Source organism: Nilaparvata lugens, chromosome 6, assembly GCF_014356525.2.
Source record: "Nilaparvata lugens isolate BPH chromosome 6, ASM1435652v1, whole genome shotgun sequence".
NCBI lineage: Eukaryota > Metazoa > Arthropoda > Insecta > Hemiptera > Delphacidae > Nilaparvata > Nilaparvata lugens.
Window position 1 is genome coordinate 65,604,226 of NC_052509.1, and position 16,605 is coordinate 65,620,830.

Below are 16,605 nucleotides of genomic sequence, written 5' to 3' on the forward strand. Positions count from 1 at the left end.
CATATAATTTCCATGTTCATCGATTATCCCAGGGTAGAGTTTTAATGTATGCCGATGACACATCATACATTTGCAGCTCTCAGGATGCAAGTGTGTTAGAAATAGAATCTTTCTTGAACATTAATGCCATAGCCCAGTACCTCTCTCAACTCAAATTAGGAATTAATGAATCAAAATTCCATTTTTTACTATTTAAACATAGAGATAATTCCAGGATAGATCAACTTATTAATGTACAGATAAATGAAAAAAATGTTAACCAGCCTCATTTCGTGAAATTCCTAGGGGTTGCTCTGGATCAGCATCTCTCTTGCGATTTCTATACTGATCAGCTCTGTGGGAGGAGTCTTGCATCTGGAGTCTTTACACTCCGACAAATAAGAAGATTGAATGATACCAAACTCACAATGGCAGTCTACCACTCACTCATAATGTCACACATCCGCTATGCCATTATTGTGTGGGGTGGGTTGTGCCAGAATTTGGAGAGGGTGTTCAAGCTCCAAAAAAGCTGTTAGAGCGATCAAAGGTATTATGCCTTTAGAGTCCTGCAGGAACCACTTTAAAGAATTAGGCATACTAACCGTTCCCTCTATTTATATCTATGAGGTGATTATGCATGTTAGAAGACAGACAATGACTAGAAATGCTGATTCGCATGGATACAATACTAGAAATAGAGGAGACTATGCTTCACTGTATCACAGAACAGCTCTTTTTGAGAAGAAACCTACATATATGGGCCTTAAATTTATTAGAAAGCTTCCTACTCACTTGAAAAATTGTGAAGATGTCAATGTTTTTGAGAAGGAATTAAAAAGTTTTTTGATGCTTGGAGTATTCTATACCACAGAAGAGTTTGTGTGTGGAGAGGGTTCCTTTGTGTGATTTTTTTGTAATACTGTATGTATTATAAATTTTTGACAATTCCTATACTCTGATTAGAGTCTCTGGGAAGCTTTAAAAACAAACAAACAAACAAAAACGCAGTATTTCCAATGTACTAAGGAAGAACGCATAATCTAAAGCTCAGATACTGCGTTCTTCTTTAGAAACATCACTTACTGCGTTCTTGCTTAGTATATTAGAGGCGACCATATGATATTTGCAGTAACTGACAGTGTGTAACACAGCTTAACCTATAAAGAAAAGATTCATCAGTGATGATAAAGTTTGACGTTCTCTATGATATAATTATATCTATTCTGTTTCAACAAAAATTAGTTGACTGTACTGCATCTTTTCCAAGGTATTCAATAATTTATAATTTTGGTGGTTTATACTAAGGAAAAACGTAGTACTGCATTATTACTAAAGTATTGGAATGAAATGTTGGTGGTTTATACTAGAGAAAAATCTGGTGTGGCGCACTCACACAACTTTCCTTGCCGTTATGAAAATTGATCACCTGACGCTAGTGTACCCGCGCATCTCAAGTCTACTATTCAAAGATTAATTGAGCCAGCTGGTGACAGGGAAATAACACAGGGGACACACATGAGGTCTGCTATCTCTCCATAGTGAATGATTCAATAGAATCAACAATAATTTGCAATTGAATAATCACATTTTCTCGAATTTAAAGCTTATTTTAAATTTTAGGTGAAAATGTTACTAAACATTAATTGTAGAGATTTTCATGCTCAATCTACTCCACTAGATTTTTTTTGTTTCAATTGTATCTGAAGCCCGATAATTGGGAATCTATCTGCATTGATGGGGCGGAGTTCCTGAAATTTTTACAGATATGGGACTTGTGACAGTTGATAGAGCTTATCGATGACTATTTTAGGTATGAATTTGATCAAAATCGTTGGAGCCGTTTCCGAGAAAATCACGAAAAACCCTGTTTTTGACAACATTTTCGCCATTTTAGCCGCCATCTTGAATTGCATTTGATCGAAATTGTTCGTGTCGAATCCTTATAGTGAAAGGACCTTAAGTTCCAAATTTCAAGTCATTCCGTTAATTGGGAGATGAGATATCGTGTACACAGACGCACATACACATACACACCACACACACACACACACACACACACACACACACACACACACACACACACACACAACACACACACACACACACACACACACACACACACACATACAGACCAATACCCAAGAACCAGATTTTTGGACTCAGGGGACCTTGAAACATATAGAAATTTAGAAATTGGGGTACCTTAATTTTTTTCGGAAAGCAATACTTTCCTTACCTATGGTAATAGGGCAAGGAAAGTAAAAACGCAGTACTTCATTTTTGCTTAGCCCACTTGTGATTAAAGAGATACTATTGCCCGGTAAAACGCAGTATCTGCTTCTTAAATGCCCTAACATATTTTTTGTGGATTTTTACTATTAAAAATAATATTTTATGTAGACTATATCTATATACATCCACAGTACAAGGTAAAACCTATTTTAGTTGTTTCAAACACAATTCAAACTTTGACCTCATTTTTCTCAGTTTTGTTTACTTCAGTAGATACTGCGTTCTTGTTTAGTAGGACAGTAAATATTATAACCTCTCTGTTATCCTCTCAGCTACCTCCTTCTCCTGGTGCCTTGACCCTGGTATTGTCCCTTACCTTGAATAGTTAGCGTGGCCTTGGTGACAGCATGTCCCACCCGATTGGTCGCCGTACACTTGAACTCTCCCTCATCGGTGAGAGCCGCCTGGTAGATGATGAGTGAACTACAACCGTTCTCGGTGACAATGCGGTGGCGTCGCCCACTATAAACCTCCACGCCATCTTTGTACCAGGCCACCGTCGGACTAGGAGTGCCTCGCACCTCCACTGTCAGTTCCGCCTGCAACCACAATCATACCTGAATAACCGATGTTTCGGATGGACACGTTAAGCCGTCAGTCCCGGCTGCCTGAAAAGCAGTCGTTAGGTCATGTCAGAGGCCCTGAAATTGATCAGTTGCGACCTGAAAACTCTGACACCAGACCTGAGCCAGCCACGTCACTCGATATTATTATCTTTTACCGGTGTTTCAAGGTCACAAACCAAAGAGTAAGAAAATAATGGCAATAAGAATATGTGAGTTTTTGTGTCCCAAAACTTTTAATTTGGCAACAGAGTATTGGAGGCCAAATGCAACTGTTAGCTGAAGGAAGATAGCTATAGTGAGGTCCACGTTATAATGGCAGTGGAGAAAGATAGAAGAACAACGTTGTCGATCTGTCTTTTCAATGCCTTCTATAGATGGTAGCTGATACAGGTTTATTGATGTAACATTAACTGTTCATTCTCGTTTAAAATTATCAATTATATTTTATTAAGCAAGAAATTATATTTTTCAATAATTTCATAATTAAGATGAAATATTTTGCTAATTAATTATAAATTCTACATTGTTAAATGATGATTTGGTGACAGAGCAGAGTGAGAAAGAGATAGCGCTATCCGCTTTGTTGAATGATAGACAAGGATAGCAATGGTATTGCTAATCAAACACGGCCATTATAAATTGGACATCACTATTGCATGCATGGTCATTTTTTTTCAATTTAAACATCAATATTACATTTTTTCCAATTGTATTTAAGATGAAGCTTTGAAACTCGGTATGGCTCCATATGGCACCCCAGCTGATTTTACAATGTTTTTCAGATGATCTTGTTTGTTCATAATCATGCATGCTGTATGAAAATAATCAATTTCTCTGTTATTCTCTGACCAATTTCTCTTTGGTAGAGAGTTAGTGGGAAGGATATTTTGAATATTCTTTCCGAAGAATGGACATTGATATGTCCAAAGCTCCGCCAATTTATGTAAATGCATAACAATATTATCTATAGTTATTACAAATTGTTTTTTCATATCATATACGGTTCAATAATTATTATTTTCTTAGTCTATATTATGTAAAATCATGTATAATCTTGCTTTATTGTAAGCTATTGTATATAAGTGTATAAGCCAGTATATATTGTAATCTACATAAATAAAGTACTCAATCAATCAAACCAATCCTAATAAATAGGTATTATTGAACTCTTGATAAAATTTGATAGATTTTTTGTCTTTTGTAAATTTTCTGTAAACTGAACAATTTTCGTGAAATTTTGAAAATTTACATAGAAATTTTTTTATTTTATTTTTTAAAGTTGAGCCTTTATAGCATAAATATTCATGCCAATTTTCAGATAAATACATCATTTCGTCGTTCTTGAGATAAAAATTCCCAAGTGAAAAAACAAAATGGCAGCTTTAAGGATAACCGCTGAGTTTTGGACACTGAAAATACGACATTTGTAGACTCCTATCATCCAATAACAATACCCTAAAATTTTTGACACTACTTCTGAAACACCCTGTATTTAGTAGTTTCTAAATTAATTAGATTAGAAATACCTTTTCGTTTTCGGTTGCTAGCAGATCGCGCAGCTCGGTGAGAAAGTGCGGCGCGGAAGCGGCAGTTCGCTGCAGGGTGACAGTGAGCAGTTCAGACAGGTCACCGGGCGCGGAAAGGCCCGCCGCGTTCTGCGCGGAGACGCGGAACTGGTACCGCCAGCCGGGCTCCAAGCCGGACAGGGTCAGCTCCGGGGCGCGGAGCAGGGCGGGAGACGACCGCACCCAGTGTGGTGAACCGGTGCGGCGGTGTTCCACCAGGTAGCCTCACAGCATCACATCAAATTAGCAAATAAATTCTCCATCTATACATGCAAGTACAAGCTAATTGCATCGAATTATAGTCAAAAATCAGGGTGGAATTTTAGGGGAAAGAGGTAGCCTAGGCCTTTAATTATGTCGGCCGATTGTCGGCGGTGTGAAAACAGCTATTGTAAGGTGTTTGTTCTAGACGTCGACAATTTAATTTAATCAATTAATTATTCTTTGCATGTACATTTTTTCACAATGTTTAGCAGTTCGTCATAAATAAAAATTAACAACAATAGGCCTAATAATAATAGAAAAGAAGCCTTGATAATTGATGTAGCCATACCAGCAGATGAAAATTGTCAAAGAACAAGAGGTGAGAAATTGATGAAGTATCAAGAGCTAGCATGTGAGCTCAAAGATATGTATGGGCTCAAGAATGTCAGAATAATCCCAATTGTAATATCCGTGAATGGTCTGATTCTTAATTCATCAGTGGAGAACTGTAAGGTTATTTATGTCTCAGAAACTCTGGTAGGGAAAATGCAGAAGTCTGTTCTGCTTGATACAGCTCGCATAGTACGCCAAACGCTCCAACATATTTGGTAAAATACTTTAACACTAATAGAAAATAATGCCAAGAGGTTGCATAAATTGTGCCCCTCTTCGCATAAGCTAACCGCAATTGCGTGAAAAAAGAGAATAATAATAAATAAATTTATTTCCTTTAAAAAATACAACAAGCAATTGAAACATAAAAAGTACAAAATATCTAGAATATAATACAATGAGTCTATAAAAAAATATGGAATTTAATTCTATTGGAAACTGGCCTACTCAACTATGGGAAACCCATGTACTAGAGTATTGTAATAGATAGATTTTGGGTGGGGGTGCAAACTGCAAATACGTTGGGTAGGTGAGCTCACATATTGTTTGAGATTATGTTTTCCATTATGATGTCTTCCAGTTGAAAAAATCCAGTTCTTAGCGGCAGTTTTGAATCTTGTTGGGTTTTCTATTGACTTGATTTGTGCAGGAAGTAGATTGTGGAGTTTTGGTGCTAGGTGGTTGAAGTGTCGTCAATATATTGCCTTCCAAGCCACGTTCATAATAAGAAGGTTTCTGTTTTTTGTGTTGTGACTGTGGTCCCTATGTTGAAATCTTTCCGGGTATGAATATAGAGGCTAGAAAGAGTGAGAATTTTTGAACTTTTAAATGACCCTCTACAGGAGGTTCTTGGAGATTTCTTCAAAATCGTTCAACTAAACTCTCTCTCCTGTACCCTGAATACCCTTATTGAGTCCTGTGATAACCCCCAGAACATTAAGCCATAGGTAAGGATAGGCTGGAAGCATCCATAGCAGGCAGTCAAGCTCAATTTCTGTCTCATTATTTTTGCTAGCCTTGATATTGCAAAGATAGCCTTACTCAGTTTTTTAATGAGACATTCAATGTATTATTTAGCCTGTTCGGTAAACCTTTTTATTTTTTTTAAACTGGATAATTGTTAAGATCATTATAAGAGTGAGAAAAAGTAGCATCTGAAATTTTTAAGTGGTCTAATAAGCGAGTAATAGGTTGTTGAAGTGCTAAACTCCGTTTTCTTTCCAGATCATAAACGGTTTTGAATTTACCATTGGATTTTTTTTAATACATTCAGTATATCATTGGCTTTGTTCTAATATGCGTTTTTTCGCGATTAATGCCAAAATAAACAAGTTATCGAATTAAAAAAAATGTTACTTTTTTATTTATGAATGGGGAATAAAACGTTTTAGTTTGGAAACATACAATTTTTGAATTTTTAAGAGAAGTTCTAATAATATAGTCGAAACCCTTTATGATTTGGAAAGAAAACGGAGCTTAGCACTTCAACAATTCATAACTCGCTAATTAGACCACTTAAAAATTTCAGTTGCCACTTTTTCTCACTCTTATAATGATCTTAACAATTATATTGAAAAAGATTATCCAATTTAAATAATCAAAAAGTGTAGCGAACAGTCTTAAAAGTACCATATGCCACATGTTTATTCAGTCTATGGTGTTAGTATAATTCCTGGTATCTAAACACCAAAATAACGCTGGATTCGCATATATCTGTACCAGAGTCTGGATCCGTTCACGAAAATTATTATTCCTAAGGTACGGTTGCACAAAAGCCGGTTGAATTTTAACCGTGATTAATTCAACGAGAACCAATCAGAAATACCCTCTTATCAAAAACACCTTCTCTGATTGGCACTCGTGAAATTAATCATGGTTAAAATTCAACTCAGAAATACCCTTTTATCAAAAACACCTTCTCTGATTGGCTCTCGTGAAATTAATCATGGTTAAAATTCAACCGGCTTTTGTGCAACCGGAACTAAGAGTAAAGTTATTATTAAAGGACTATTCCAATTAGACTACAACGGCTGAGTGGCAATAGTCCCATTAAATCTCGTGATGATAAAATTTTCACTGAACAGTGATATGTGTGAATCCATCTATTAAAACTAGTTATTATTATATTACCTGTGATTTTTGAGCCGCCATCATAGACTGGAGGATCCCACCTGATGGTGACGACATCCGGTTCAAAGTGTGACGTCACTGGAACCAGTTGTGGTTTTCCAGGAGGTGATGGTCTGTCTGCAAATTGAACATTGATAACAGTTAATATTATAGTTGAAGTAACAGTTGAAATAATAGTTAAAGTGACGTTAAAGTTATAGTTGTGGTTTTCCAGGAGGTGATATTCTGTCTGCCAATTAAAAATTGATAACAGTTAATTTTATAGTTGAATTAACAGTTGAAATGATAGTTAAAGTGACAGTTGAAATAACAGTTAACCGTCTGTAATATTTATGATAGTAAGCACTTAATAATGTTCAGATTGAAGTTTTTATAACGAGTGTTTCATATATAGAGCATAATCCAAGTTACTTCTATGTTACTTATTTATTCCAGCAATCTTTTTATTCTAAACAGAAGGGATTAAAAATATTTGAGCCCATTGATTCTCTGATCAATGATCAACCACTGATCAACAATGGAGTCTATTAGTGATACATTTCGGAGACGATAAACCGTCGATCCCGTCTACCTAAAAAGTAATCGTCATCTCTCATCATCATCCCTCTCACTCATTACCCACGCACAAGCCTAAAAGCTTATGTGGGCATCACCCTCAGTATTATTATTATTAATATTTATCTATAAAATGCAATGCAACATATATTGGCAGGCAATGTTGGCTATATTGGCTTTTACAAAATACTGTGTGAGCTATAGAGGTTTTATGAAGATCTTAAAAAAAAACCTGGTCAGAATTGTTTGTTTTCGAAGTATATAGGCTAGAACACTTTAGAACGTTAATCTAAATCCATGATTTTTTGTTATTGTTATGAATCCTCCACTCATAAAACTAAATCCGCCAATGTTTTCAAGAGCATGCAATAAACCGTTCTATTTGGAGAAATCTGTTGAAACTCAATTTTATGACACTGCTTTTGAAGTGGTACACTATTCATTTGCACTTTGACTGACTTAGCATTTCAAGTTTTTGAAAGCTTTGATTTCAACAAATTTTGACTGTACAATAAAAATATCTGGTTCACTTCAGAAATGACATTATTGTTATCTGTATATTGTTAATTTTAAACATTCATTTGAAAACGTATAACATTGACAATATAGTGGTAAATTTCACTCAGCACCCTAGCTATCACAGAATATAAGTTTCTGTATTTTGTATACATCTGAGCAGAAGTTTTGGACTGCGAAATTGTCCTGAAGTTACTAATAAAATTGCTTTATTATCAAGCAGCAACTGACAAAATATTGCTTGGAAATGAGCCCAATTAATTCGTTCTACAAGAGTTGATATTTATTTTGAATGTGTGTGTTGAGTTCACAAGCGTCCAAACATTTATGAGAACACTAAACTGCCTCAGTACAAATATATTGTAAACATAAAATATTGTAAAAGGTAAAAGAAACCTTTCTTGAAATGTCAAGATAGGATGGAAACAAAGAAAATAGTTTCAAGTAGTCGTCTGTAGAATATAGTTTTAATTCTACACAGTTCATTGAGAACATAATAATATAATAATTGTAGGTACACACTGTTTCATCATCTATTAGCCTAAATTGGGAAGAAAAATAGCACAAGGACTACCTTATTATATTATCTACCAATGTTATTAAATCAGTGTCATTTTTGTATCCTAAATAAAAAAAAACAATTTCTACATGTTATTATTTAGCATGTAAGTTAGTATGGAAATTGATACGTTTCAAAAATTATTGAATGTTCTATTTCAAAAAAACACTACTGTAAAAATATGAATACATTCCACTATATTAATATGAATATATACTAATCAAATGAATAAAAATATTGTAGAAGATTCACTTTTTTCACATGAAATATTAAAAGTTCTTACTCTAGAATCTGAAGGGAACAATAAAAATAAATATTGATTACTATACGTTCTTCCATGACTTTATTAGGCTACAGTGGGATAGGATATTTGATTGACTTTGAAATTTAACAACAAGACTTAAGAACTCTATCTAGGTTTTGAATAGTAAGATACTTATTTTGACTTTTGACTAGTATATGAACTGGACGAAAAGGCTCAATTTTTAAAATTTCATTTGAAAAAAAAAATGATGACTGTAAAAGCGGTCCCAAATAGTTTTGAATTTGTTCAACGCATTATCCAACTCTACAGAATAAAAACAGCGTGGCGTGTTATAGTTTTCTATAAATAGATAGTAGACAAAAGGGATCTTGGGAGAAATAACACTGTACAGTGTTTCTGTGAAACATATTGAGTTAGTCTCAGTCATTGTGAGGCTCAAATACAACTCGTATTTTCAATGTTATGAGAATATCTCTATAAATAATCTAATCAGACTTATTTAAGATATTATTGTTTCTTATGAAGTATAGGCTACTTCATTTAATCAATTGAGCTGTTAATTGTGAACCTTAATTTATTATATTTCCAAAATCAACTATCAATAATGAATTGTGCCATGTGGATTCTACTAGTTGATCTAATGGATTTAATTATCCAAAATACTCAACTTCTATAAAAATCTTAATCATCCAAGATTTACTGACGTTGAAAATTGTGATGTCATTAAAAACTACTTCAATGTGCTGTGTGGCGTTGATTGGATACGGATTGCAATGTATATTAATTATGGAATTAAAATTAAAAAAATTTGGTGTGGCGCACTCACACAACTTTCCTTGCTCATTGAACTGTAAGCCCCATTCTTAAAGGAGAATAATTTAGGGGAATAACATACTGACGATTGGCAGCAACATATTTGAAACTACGATCAGACTACTGTCTATGTGTATATATATAATTGTTTTCAGAGTACTTTTTCCTTTGAGTAAATTGTGAAATTCGATATTTTTTAAAAGTCGTCAAAACAGCTGTTTTACAGATGAAATATCTCGAGAATGTTGTGTTCTTTTTATGAACTGCTCTTCCTACCTACCTCATGCACGAGAAGGAGGTTACAAAGTCCATTTCTCAAGGATAGGGTGGACACCCCATTAGTTTCCCAGAAAGGAGACTCATGCCAGTTAATAGAGCTGATAAATAACTATACAGGGTATGAATTTGAAAAAAATCGGTCAAGTCATTTTTGAGAAAATCGTGAAAAACATGGTTTCTTTAGTAATTATCCGTTATTTTTCTCAATATTACGGAGCTCCTGCAATTTTCCCAGAAATGATACTCATGTCAGTCGATAGGGCTTATAAATAGCTATCCATGGTAAAATTTGAAGAAAATCGTTAGAGCCGTTTTCGAGAAAACCGTAAAAAACATGGTTTTTTGTAATTATCCGCCATTTTTTCCGCCATCTTGAATTGAATTTTATTGAATTTCTTATTGTCGGATCCTCATGGTATAAGGACCTTAAGTTTAGAATTTCAAGTCAACCGGTTAATTGAGAATGGATTTATCGTGTTCACAGACATACACACACAGACCAACACCCAAAAATTATGTTTTTGGACTCAGGGGACCTTGAAACGTATAGAAAACTTGAAATTAGGGTACCTTAATTTTTTTGGAAAGCAATACATTCCTTACCTATGGTAATAGGGCAAGGAAAGTAAAAAGTTACATCATATAGAGGCTCAGACGAAAAGGGTTCAGTAACATTATATTCTTCATAATCACTGGATCAAAACACTTATCATCAATTGGAGAGACTTAAAATGTTGTCAAAAAAGTCCACTTTATTTTAATAAAAATTATTATTTCACTGTGAAATAATTTTTTTATTAAAATAAAGTGGACTTTTCGACTTGTGGACTTTAAAGTCCACTTTATTTTAATAAAAATTATTATTTCACTGTGAAATAATTTTTTTATTAAAATAAAGTGGACTTTTCCGACAACATTTTAAGTCTCTTCAATTATTATGGAAGAGTTCCACAACATCAATATTCAATTTACAAACTCAATTACTAATTGAATGAAAAAGACTAAGAAATTGTCAAAAAACCACTGATTTATTGATAATTAGAAAGACCGGTTTCGGTTATTACTCCCATTGTCAATCTCATTGATGTGTAATAACCGAAACCGGTCTTTCTAATTATCAATAAATCAGTGGTTTTTTGACAAATTCTTAGTCTTTTTCATTCAATATGAATAATTACCACAATATCAACTTCTCAACTACACAAAAAGTCAATTACTAATCATTAAATTTAAAATGAAACTTATAAGACTACTGATGTATTCACCACTCAGATTGGACGTTTTTTGGCTTCATTCCTGAGAAATATTTCCGTTGCATGTGTTGAGTCTAATCTACAGAAAGTTACTTCACTAGCCAAAAATTTAAGCAGTGCAATTAGAGAAAACAATCTGCTTAATAGTAGACGATAATCCATTATAGATAAAGCATCATTTTATAGGTTCTCAAGTCAATAAACGGGATTTACTTTCACTTTCTGAACAGTTTCCAATGATATTTGCAATGAATAGGCCCGATTATCAATGGAAGATACACTTGAAGTGGAGAATAAAAATATCAGTTTGACGTTTTATTTCTAGATATGATTACCATGCAGCAAGCTCATGACAAGAGTGCTAGAGCAAGTGCTTAGCTTATTGGACAGCTAATTCATAAATAGAATCATTGCTTGGAGTTTCTATTTCGGTGAGTGCAGTTCTGTTCATTCAATGAGCGGTTAGACGACCTAACTATAAAAACAAAACTGAAAAATAAAACGTGATTGTTCGATTTTTGACACATGTTGTTCAATACAATACTTAACCTATTTGGGACTATGTGTAACCTTATCTAAATTTGGGAGAGGAATAGCACAAGGTTACTTTATTTGTTCTCTACCTATCATTTTGATGATGTACTTATTGCACTATGCACTGATTGAATCCCACATTGCTCACGGCATTGAATTATGGGGGAGTACCTCGAAGCAAAACATTCAAAGAAATTTTGTTTTGCAAAAGTCCGCAATAAGATACCTGGAGGGGCTCAAATTTCCACAGACATGTCGGGAGTCTTTCAGTAGCCTAAGTATTTTAACTGTTCTATCATTGTACATTTTCAAATCAATATTACATGTGAAGGATAGGTTGAATTCATTCCAAGTTAACTCAGATATTCATGGCTATAACACTAGAGGAAGGAATAACATTTCAGTTGAGAGACATAGGCTGAGTGTATTTGAGAAAACACCTAATTATAGGGGACAAAAGTTTTTTGCGAAACTTCCGGCTGATTTGAGAAGTATTGTTGAAGAAAAACAATTCAAAACAAAACTATATTCTTTTCTCAGTGAGAAGGCTTTCTATGAGGTTGACGAATTCTTGTTAGAGTGGAAAAAATTATAATCTAAATTTTGCAAATTAATGAATTGTTAAATGTTATTAGAGTTTTATTTTAAGATTGATATTTTATGTTATTATGTTATTTATCTGTGACGTTTTTCAACTGTATTACATTGTTTTTGTTATACTTTTGTTGAGAATAAAATATTATTATTATTATTATTATTATTATTATTATTATTATTATTATTATTGTATCAATCAATAAACAATGGAAACAAAAACTATTTTCACAGCGAACTAGTTTGAACAGTATACTAAAAATTACAAATTAATACCGTATTGAAAACGATTATAGTAGCTAATTATTTATATTTTGCTGAAGTGACAGTAGGCTAATTCAATACAAAAAAAAACGAATAATTTTTATTCTGTGAAAAGTCATCAGAGTGTTTCAATACTATATTTATTGAGATCTAAGCTTCAAATTATTTTCAAAAATCTGACCATTGAATTATTTTCAAAAAGAATGACTCAAATTATTATTGAAAATGTAGAAAATATTTATTAGACGGAGTTAGGACTTACAATTCCTCTCTACCACTAAACCTCAACACTAATTCATTGTACTTGGAAAATATGAGTCCTCTAAAGGCACAAAGACCCTAACCATTAAATTCCTTCTATCTCATTTATTAGAAAAATCCTGATGCATTGTAATTTACAAGATTAAAGTGTGCAATGCAGTAGTTGAATGTTGATAAACCGTTTCAAGTTGATAAGCATTTTATTCTATGTTGGTGAGCATTTATGATCAGTTATCTCCACAAGTTTGATCAGCTATCAAACACAACTTCCAGAAAAGTATAGTTATAAAAATAAAATTTTAATAAAGCATTCAAGTAGTTAAATATCGAATACTAATAAAACTTTCAATACAGATGTTTACAACTATAAAGTGAGGTCCACGTTATAATGACAGTGGAGAAACTTAGGAGAACAACGTTGCCGATCTTATGTCTTGTCAATGCTTTCTATAGACGGTAGCTGATACAGATTTATTGATGTAATAAATTAACTGTTCATTCTCGTTTAAAATGATCAATTATGTTTTATTAAGCAAGAAATTATATTTTTCAATAATATCATGATGAATTTTTGTAATTTTGTAAGATGAAATATTATGCTATTTCTAAATTGTTGAAAGACGATCTGGCGACAGAGCAAAGCGCGAAAGAGATAGTGCTATCCGCTTTGTTGAATGATAGACAAGGATAGCAATATAATTGCTAATCAAACACTGCCATTATAACGTGGACCTCATTGTAGTAGTTTGTGATTACTGTGAGGTCATGGATATAATTGACCGAACGTAGTGAGGTCTATTTTTTAACTCTGATTTTCTTTTTTCTGTCTGTATGCATGTAACGCATTTACGGCCAAACGCGTGGATAGGATTTCATGAGATTGGCAGGAATATTCCTTTTTTAACTGCGCGTCGATGTATACACAAGGTTTTTTAAATTTTGCATTTCAAGGATAATATATGAAAAGAAAAGGAATTTCTCCATCCTCTGATATAATATCGGGGCACCGAGCTAAACATCTAAACATATAAACAGAAATTGCTCGTTAAATAGTATAGGGTAAATATGAAAATATATATACAGAAATTGCTTGCCTAATATAATAGGATATCATCTACTCTAAAGATAGGATTAATCAGACTATAGAATTATTCATAATCAATCAGCTGACAACTGGATTACACAGATATGTCTGGAAAAGCCGTATCTATAATTCGTTTATTTCACTGCATTTTTACAATTGGTAATACAAATACATACATTAAGCATCTATTTCTATGAGGTCTATGGTTTCAATATTTTGTTTTGCAGACATTGTATTATTATGCGTGTCCATGCATCAGTATCAATATTCTTACATTTGAAAAATAAATTTAATAAGTGATTATAAATAATTGAATAAACTAAATAATGCTGAAGAAGTTATAATTTTTTGATTGAAAAAAATTAATTTTCAAATATTTGAGAAATATTTTCAACAGATGGAAAGATTATCACGGAGCTGGATTAATTATCACATGGAATACAAATTCAAACGTGAGTTGAGTTTGTTAAAATTGCAAACAGGTGACATCAGATACTTGTAGATGAGAAAACTGCCTGATGTCTACTGTTCACAGAACTACTAGTTAAATGGATTTATTATAGTACTGTACTGTGAAAAAATAATCGACTATTTATTTTGATAGAGACAGAATAGTTATCAAAAAAGAAGAAATAGATTATACTTGAATGTGAAATTATTGATTAGATATAACAATATCTGCCAACAGGTGGTAATGAACAGAACTAGACAGTAAACAGTTCAGGCTAGTAATGAAAAGCTAAAAATAATGGCAGTGGAGGAAGATGGGGGAACAGCATTGCAGATTCTCTGTCTTCTATAGAGGATAGCTGCTGATACCGGTAAATCTGATGTGATATTCTTGTTTAAAATAATCTATATTTTATTAAACAAGGAAATACATGTTCAATGATTAAATAAAACATTTTTGTAATTGATTACATTTTGAAAAACGATCTGGCAACGTTGTGGAGCTAGAAGAGGAGAGCACAATCTGCTTTGTGGAATGATAGACAAGGATATCAACACCCATGTCAATCAAATACTGTTATTATTACGTGGACCTCTCTATACTATACGGTTTAAAAGGATAGAGCTATATGCTTTGTCGAATGTTAGACAAGGATAGCAACACCAATGCTAATCAAACGCAGCCAGTATAACGTGGACCTCGTTATATAGTATACAGTCTGATTGATTACATTTTGAAAAACGATCTGGCAACGTTGTGGAGCTAGAAGAGGAGAGCACAATCTGCTTTGTGGAATGATAGACAATGATATCAACACCCATGTCAATCAAATACTGCCATTATAACGTGGACCTCTCTATACTATACGGTATAAAAGGATAGAGCTATATGCTTTGTTGAATGATAGACAAGGATAGCAAACCAATGTTAATGAAGTGCCGACTTGATATCGTGGACCTCAGTGCCCCACTATATCCAAAGCTATCGAATACTAACTTCACAATTATTAATTAATCTAGTTTACGGTCTTCCTTACACAAAATAGACTGTGAATCAATAATAAGTAAATAAAAATGTGGCCGCAGCTAACCTGGATGGTTGGAGGAATAGGAGAGCCGACCCTTGGTGGCGTGGGCTCTGGATTTGGAGGCAGAGGCCCCCATTACACGCAATCACCCTTCAAGCCACATCACAAATCCCAACTGAATAGTTTCTCACCACTCAGCAACAAGGCTGTTCTAAATTTGCGTCCCCACAGAGGCTCACAGTGCCCTCTACCGATAGCTGTTGCCGGAGCAGTTTCCTTTTGTATCTAGCTGTATACATCATGGATTTGAGATAACTAGTAGTTCTGTGAACAGTGGACCTTGCGCAGTTACAAACCACAGCCTCCTCTGTCCATACTGTAGATATCAGAGTGAAAACGACTGATGGCTGTAGGGATTGTTCTATCAAAAAATACTAACATCAAAAGCTAATCCCTTTCAAGACATACTGGCAACAGGTCAGCCCGAGTTGAAAGCATAGAAAGGTCGAGAGAAAATACCATGTTACTTTCAGTTATTAGTTGCATGCGTCATTGCATGCAATTGCATGCAGTTAATAATCCACTCGACAGCTGATTTATGATGAAAAATTCTCTAGTCTGATTTATACGGTAATATTGGCGTTCGAAGGAGACTCCTTTTCCTTTTGTATTATCCTTCAAATGCAAAATTTCAAAAAACCTTGTATATACGTCGTCACAAAATTAAAAAAGGAACATACCTGTCAAATTTCATGAAAATCTATTGCCTCGTTTCGCCGTAAATGCGGAACATAAATAAATATACAAACATATGAACATAAAGAGAAATGCAAAACCGTCGACTTGAATCGTAGAGCTCACTTCGTTCGGTCAAAATAAAATAGAACATCCGTTGTATTTTTTCTTTAGGACTACTTTTAATATAAATGAAAATAATAAATCTGAGTACTCTTTTCAATTATTTTGACACGACATGTTTTGGCTCAGATTTATTTTTTCATTTATAAAACATCCATAC

General features: G+C 33.7%; 1 protein-coding gene across 1 annotated transcript in view; it reads right to left on the reverse strand.

The window, feature by feature from the left end:
• LOC111051102 (neurofilament medium polypeptide) overlaps positions 1 to 15,871 on the reverse strand; it is a 52,296-nt gene extending 36,425 nt beyond the window's left edge. The window contains exons 1-4 of the mRNA XM_039431754.1: positions 15,651 to 15,871; positions 7,133 to 7,249; positions 4,367 to 4,629; positions 2,591 to 2,813 (exon numbers count right to left, since the gene is read on the reverse strand). Of these exons, the coding sequence (XP_039287688.1) occupies positions 2,591 to 2,813; positions 4,367 to 4,629; positions 7,133 to 7,249; positions 15,651 to 15,723 (676 nt within the window). The 5' untranslated portion in view covers positions 15,724 to 15,871. The remainder of the gene's footprint in view (positions 1 to 2,590; positions 2,814 to 4,366; positions 4,630 to 7,132; positions 7,250 to 15,650) is intronic.
• Between the last annotated feature and the right edge of the window lie 734 nt (positions 15,872 to 16,605).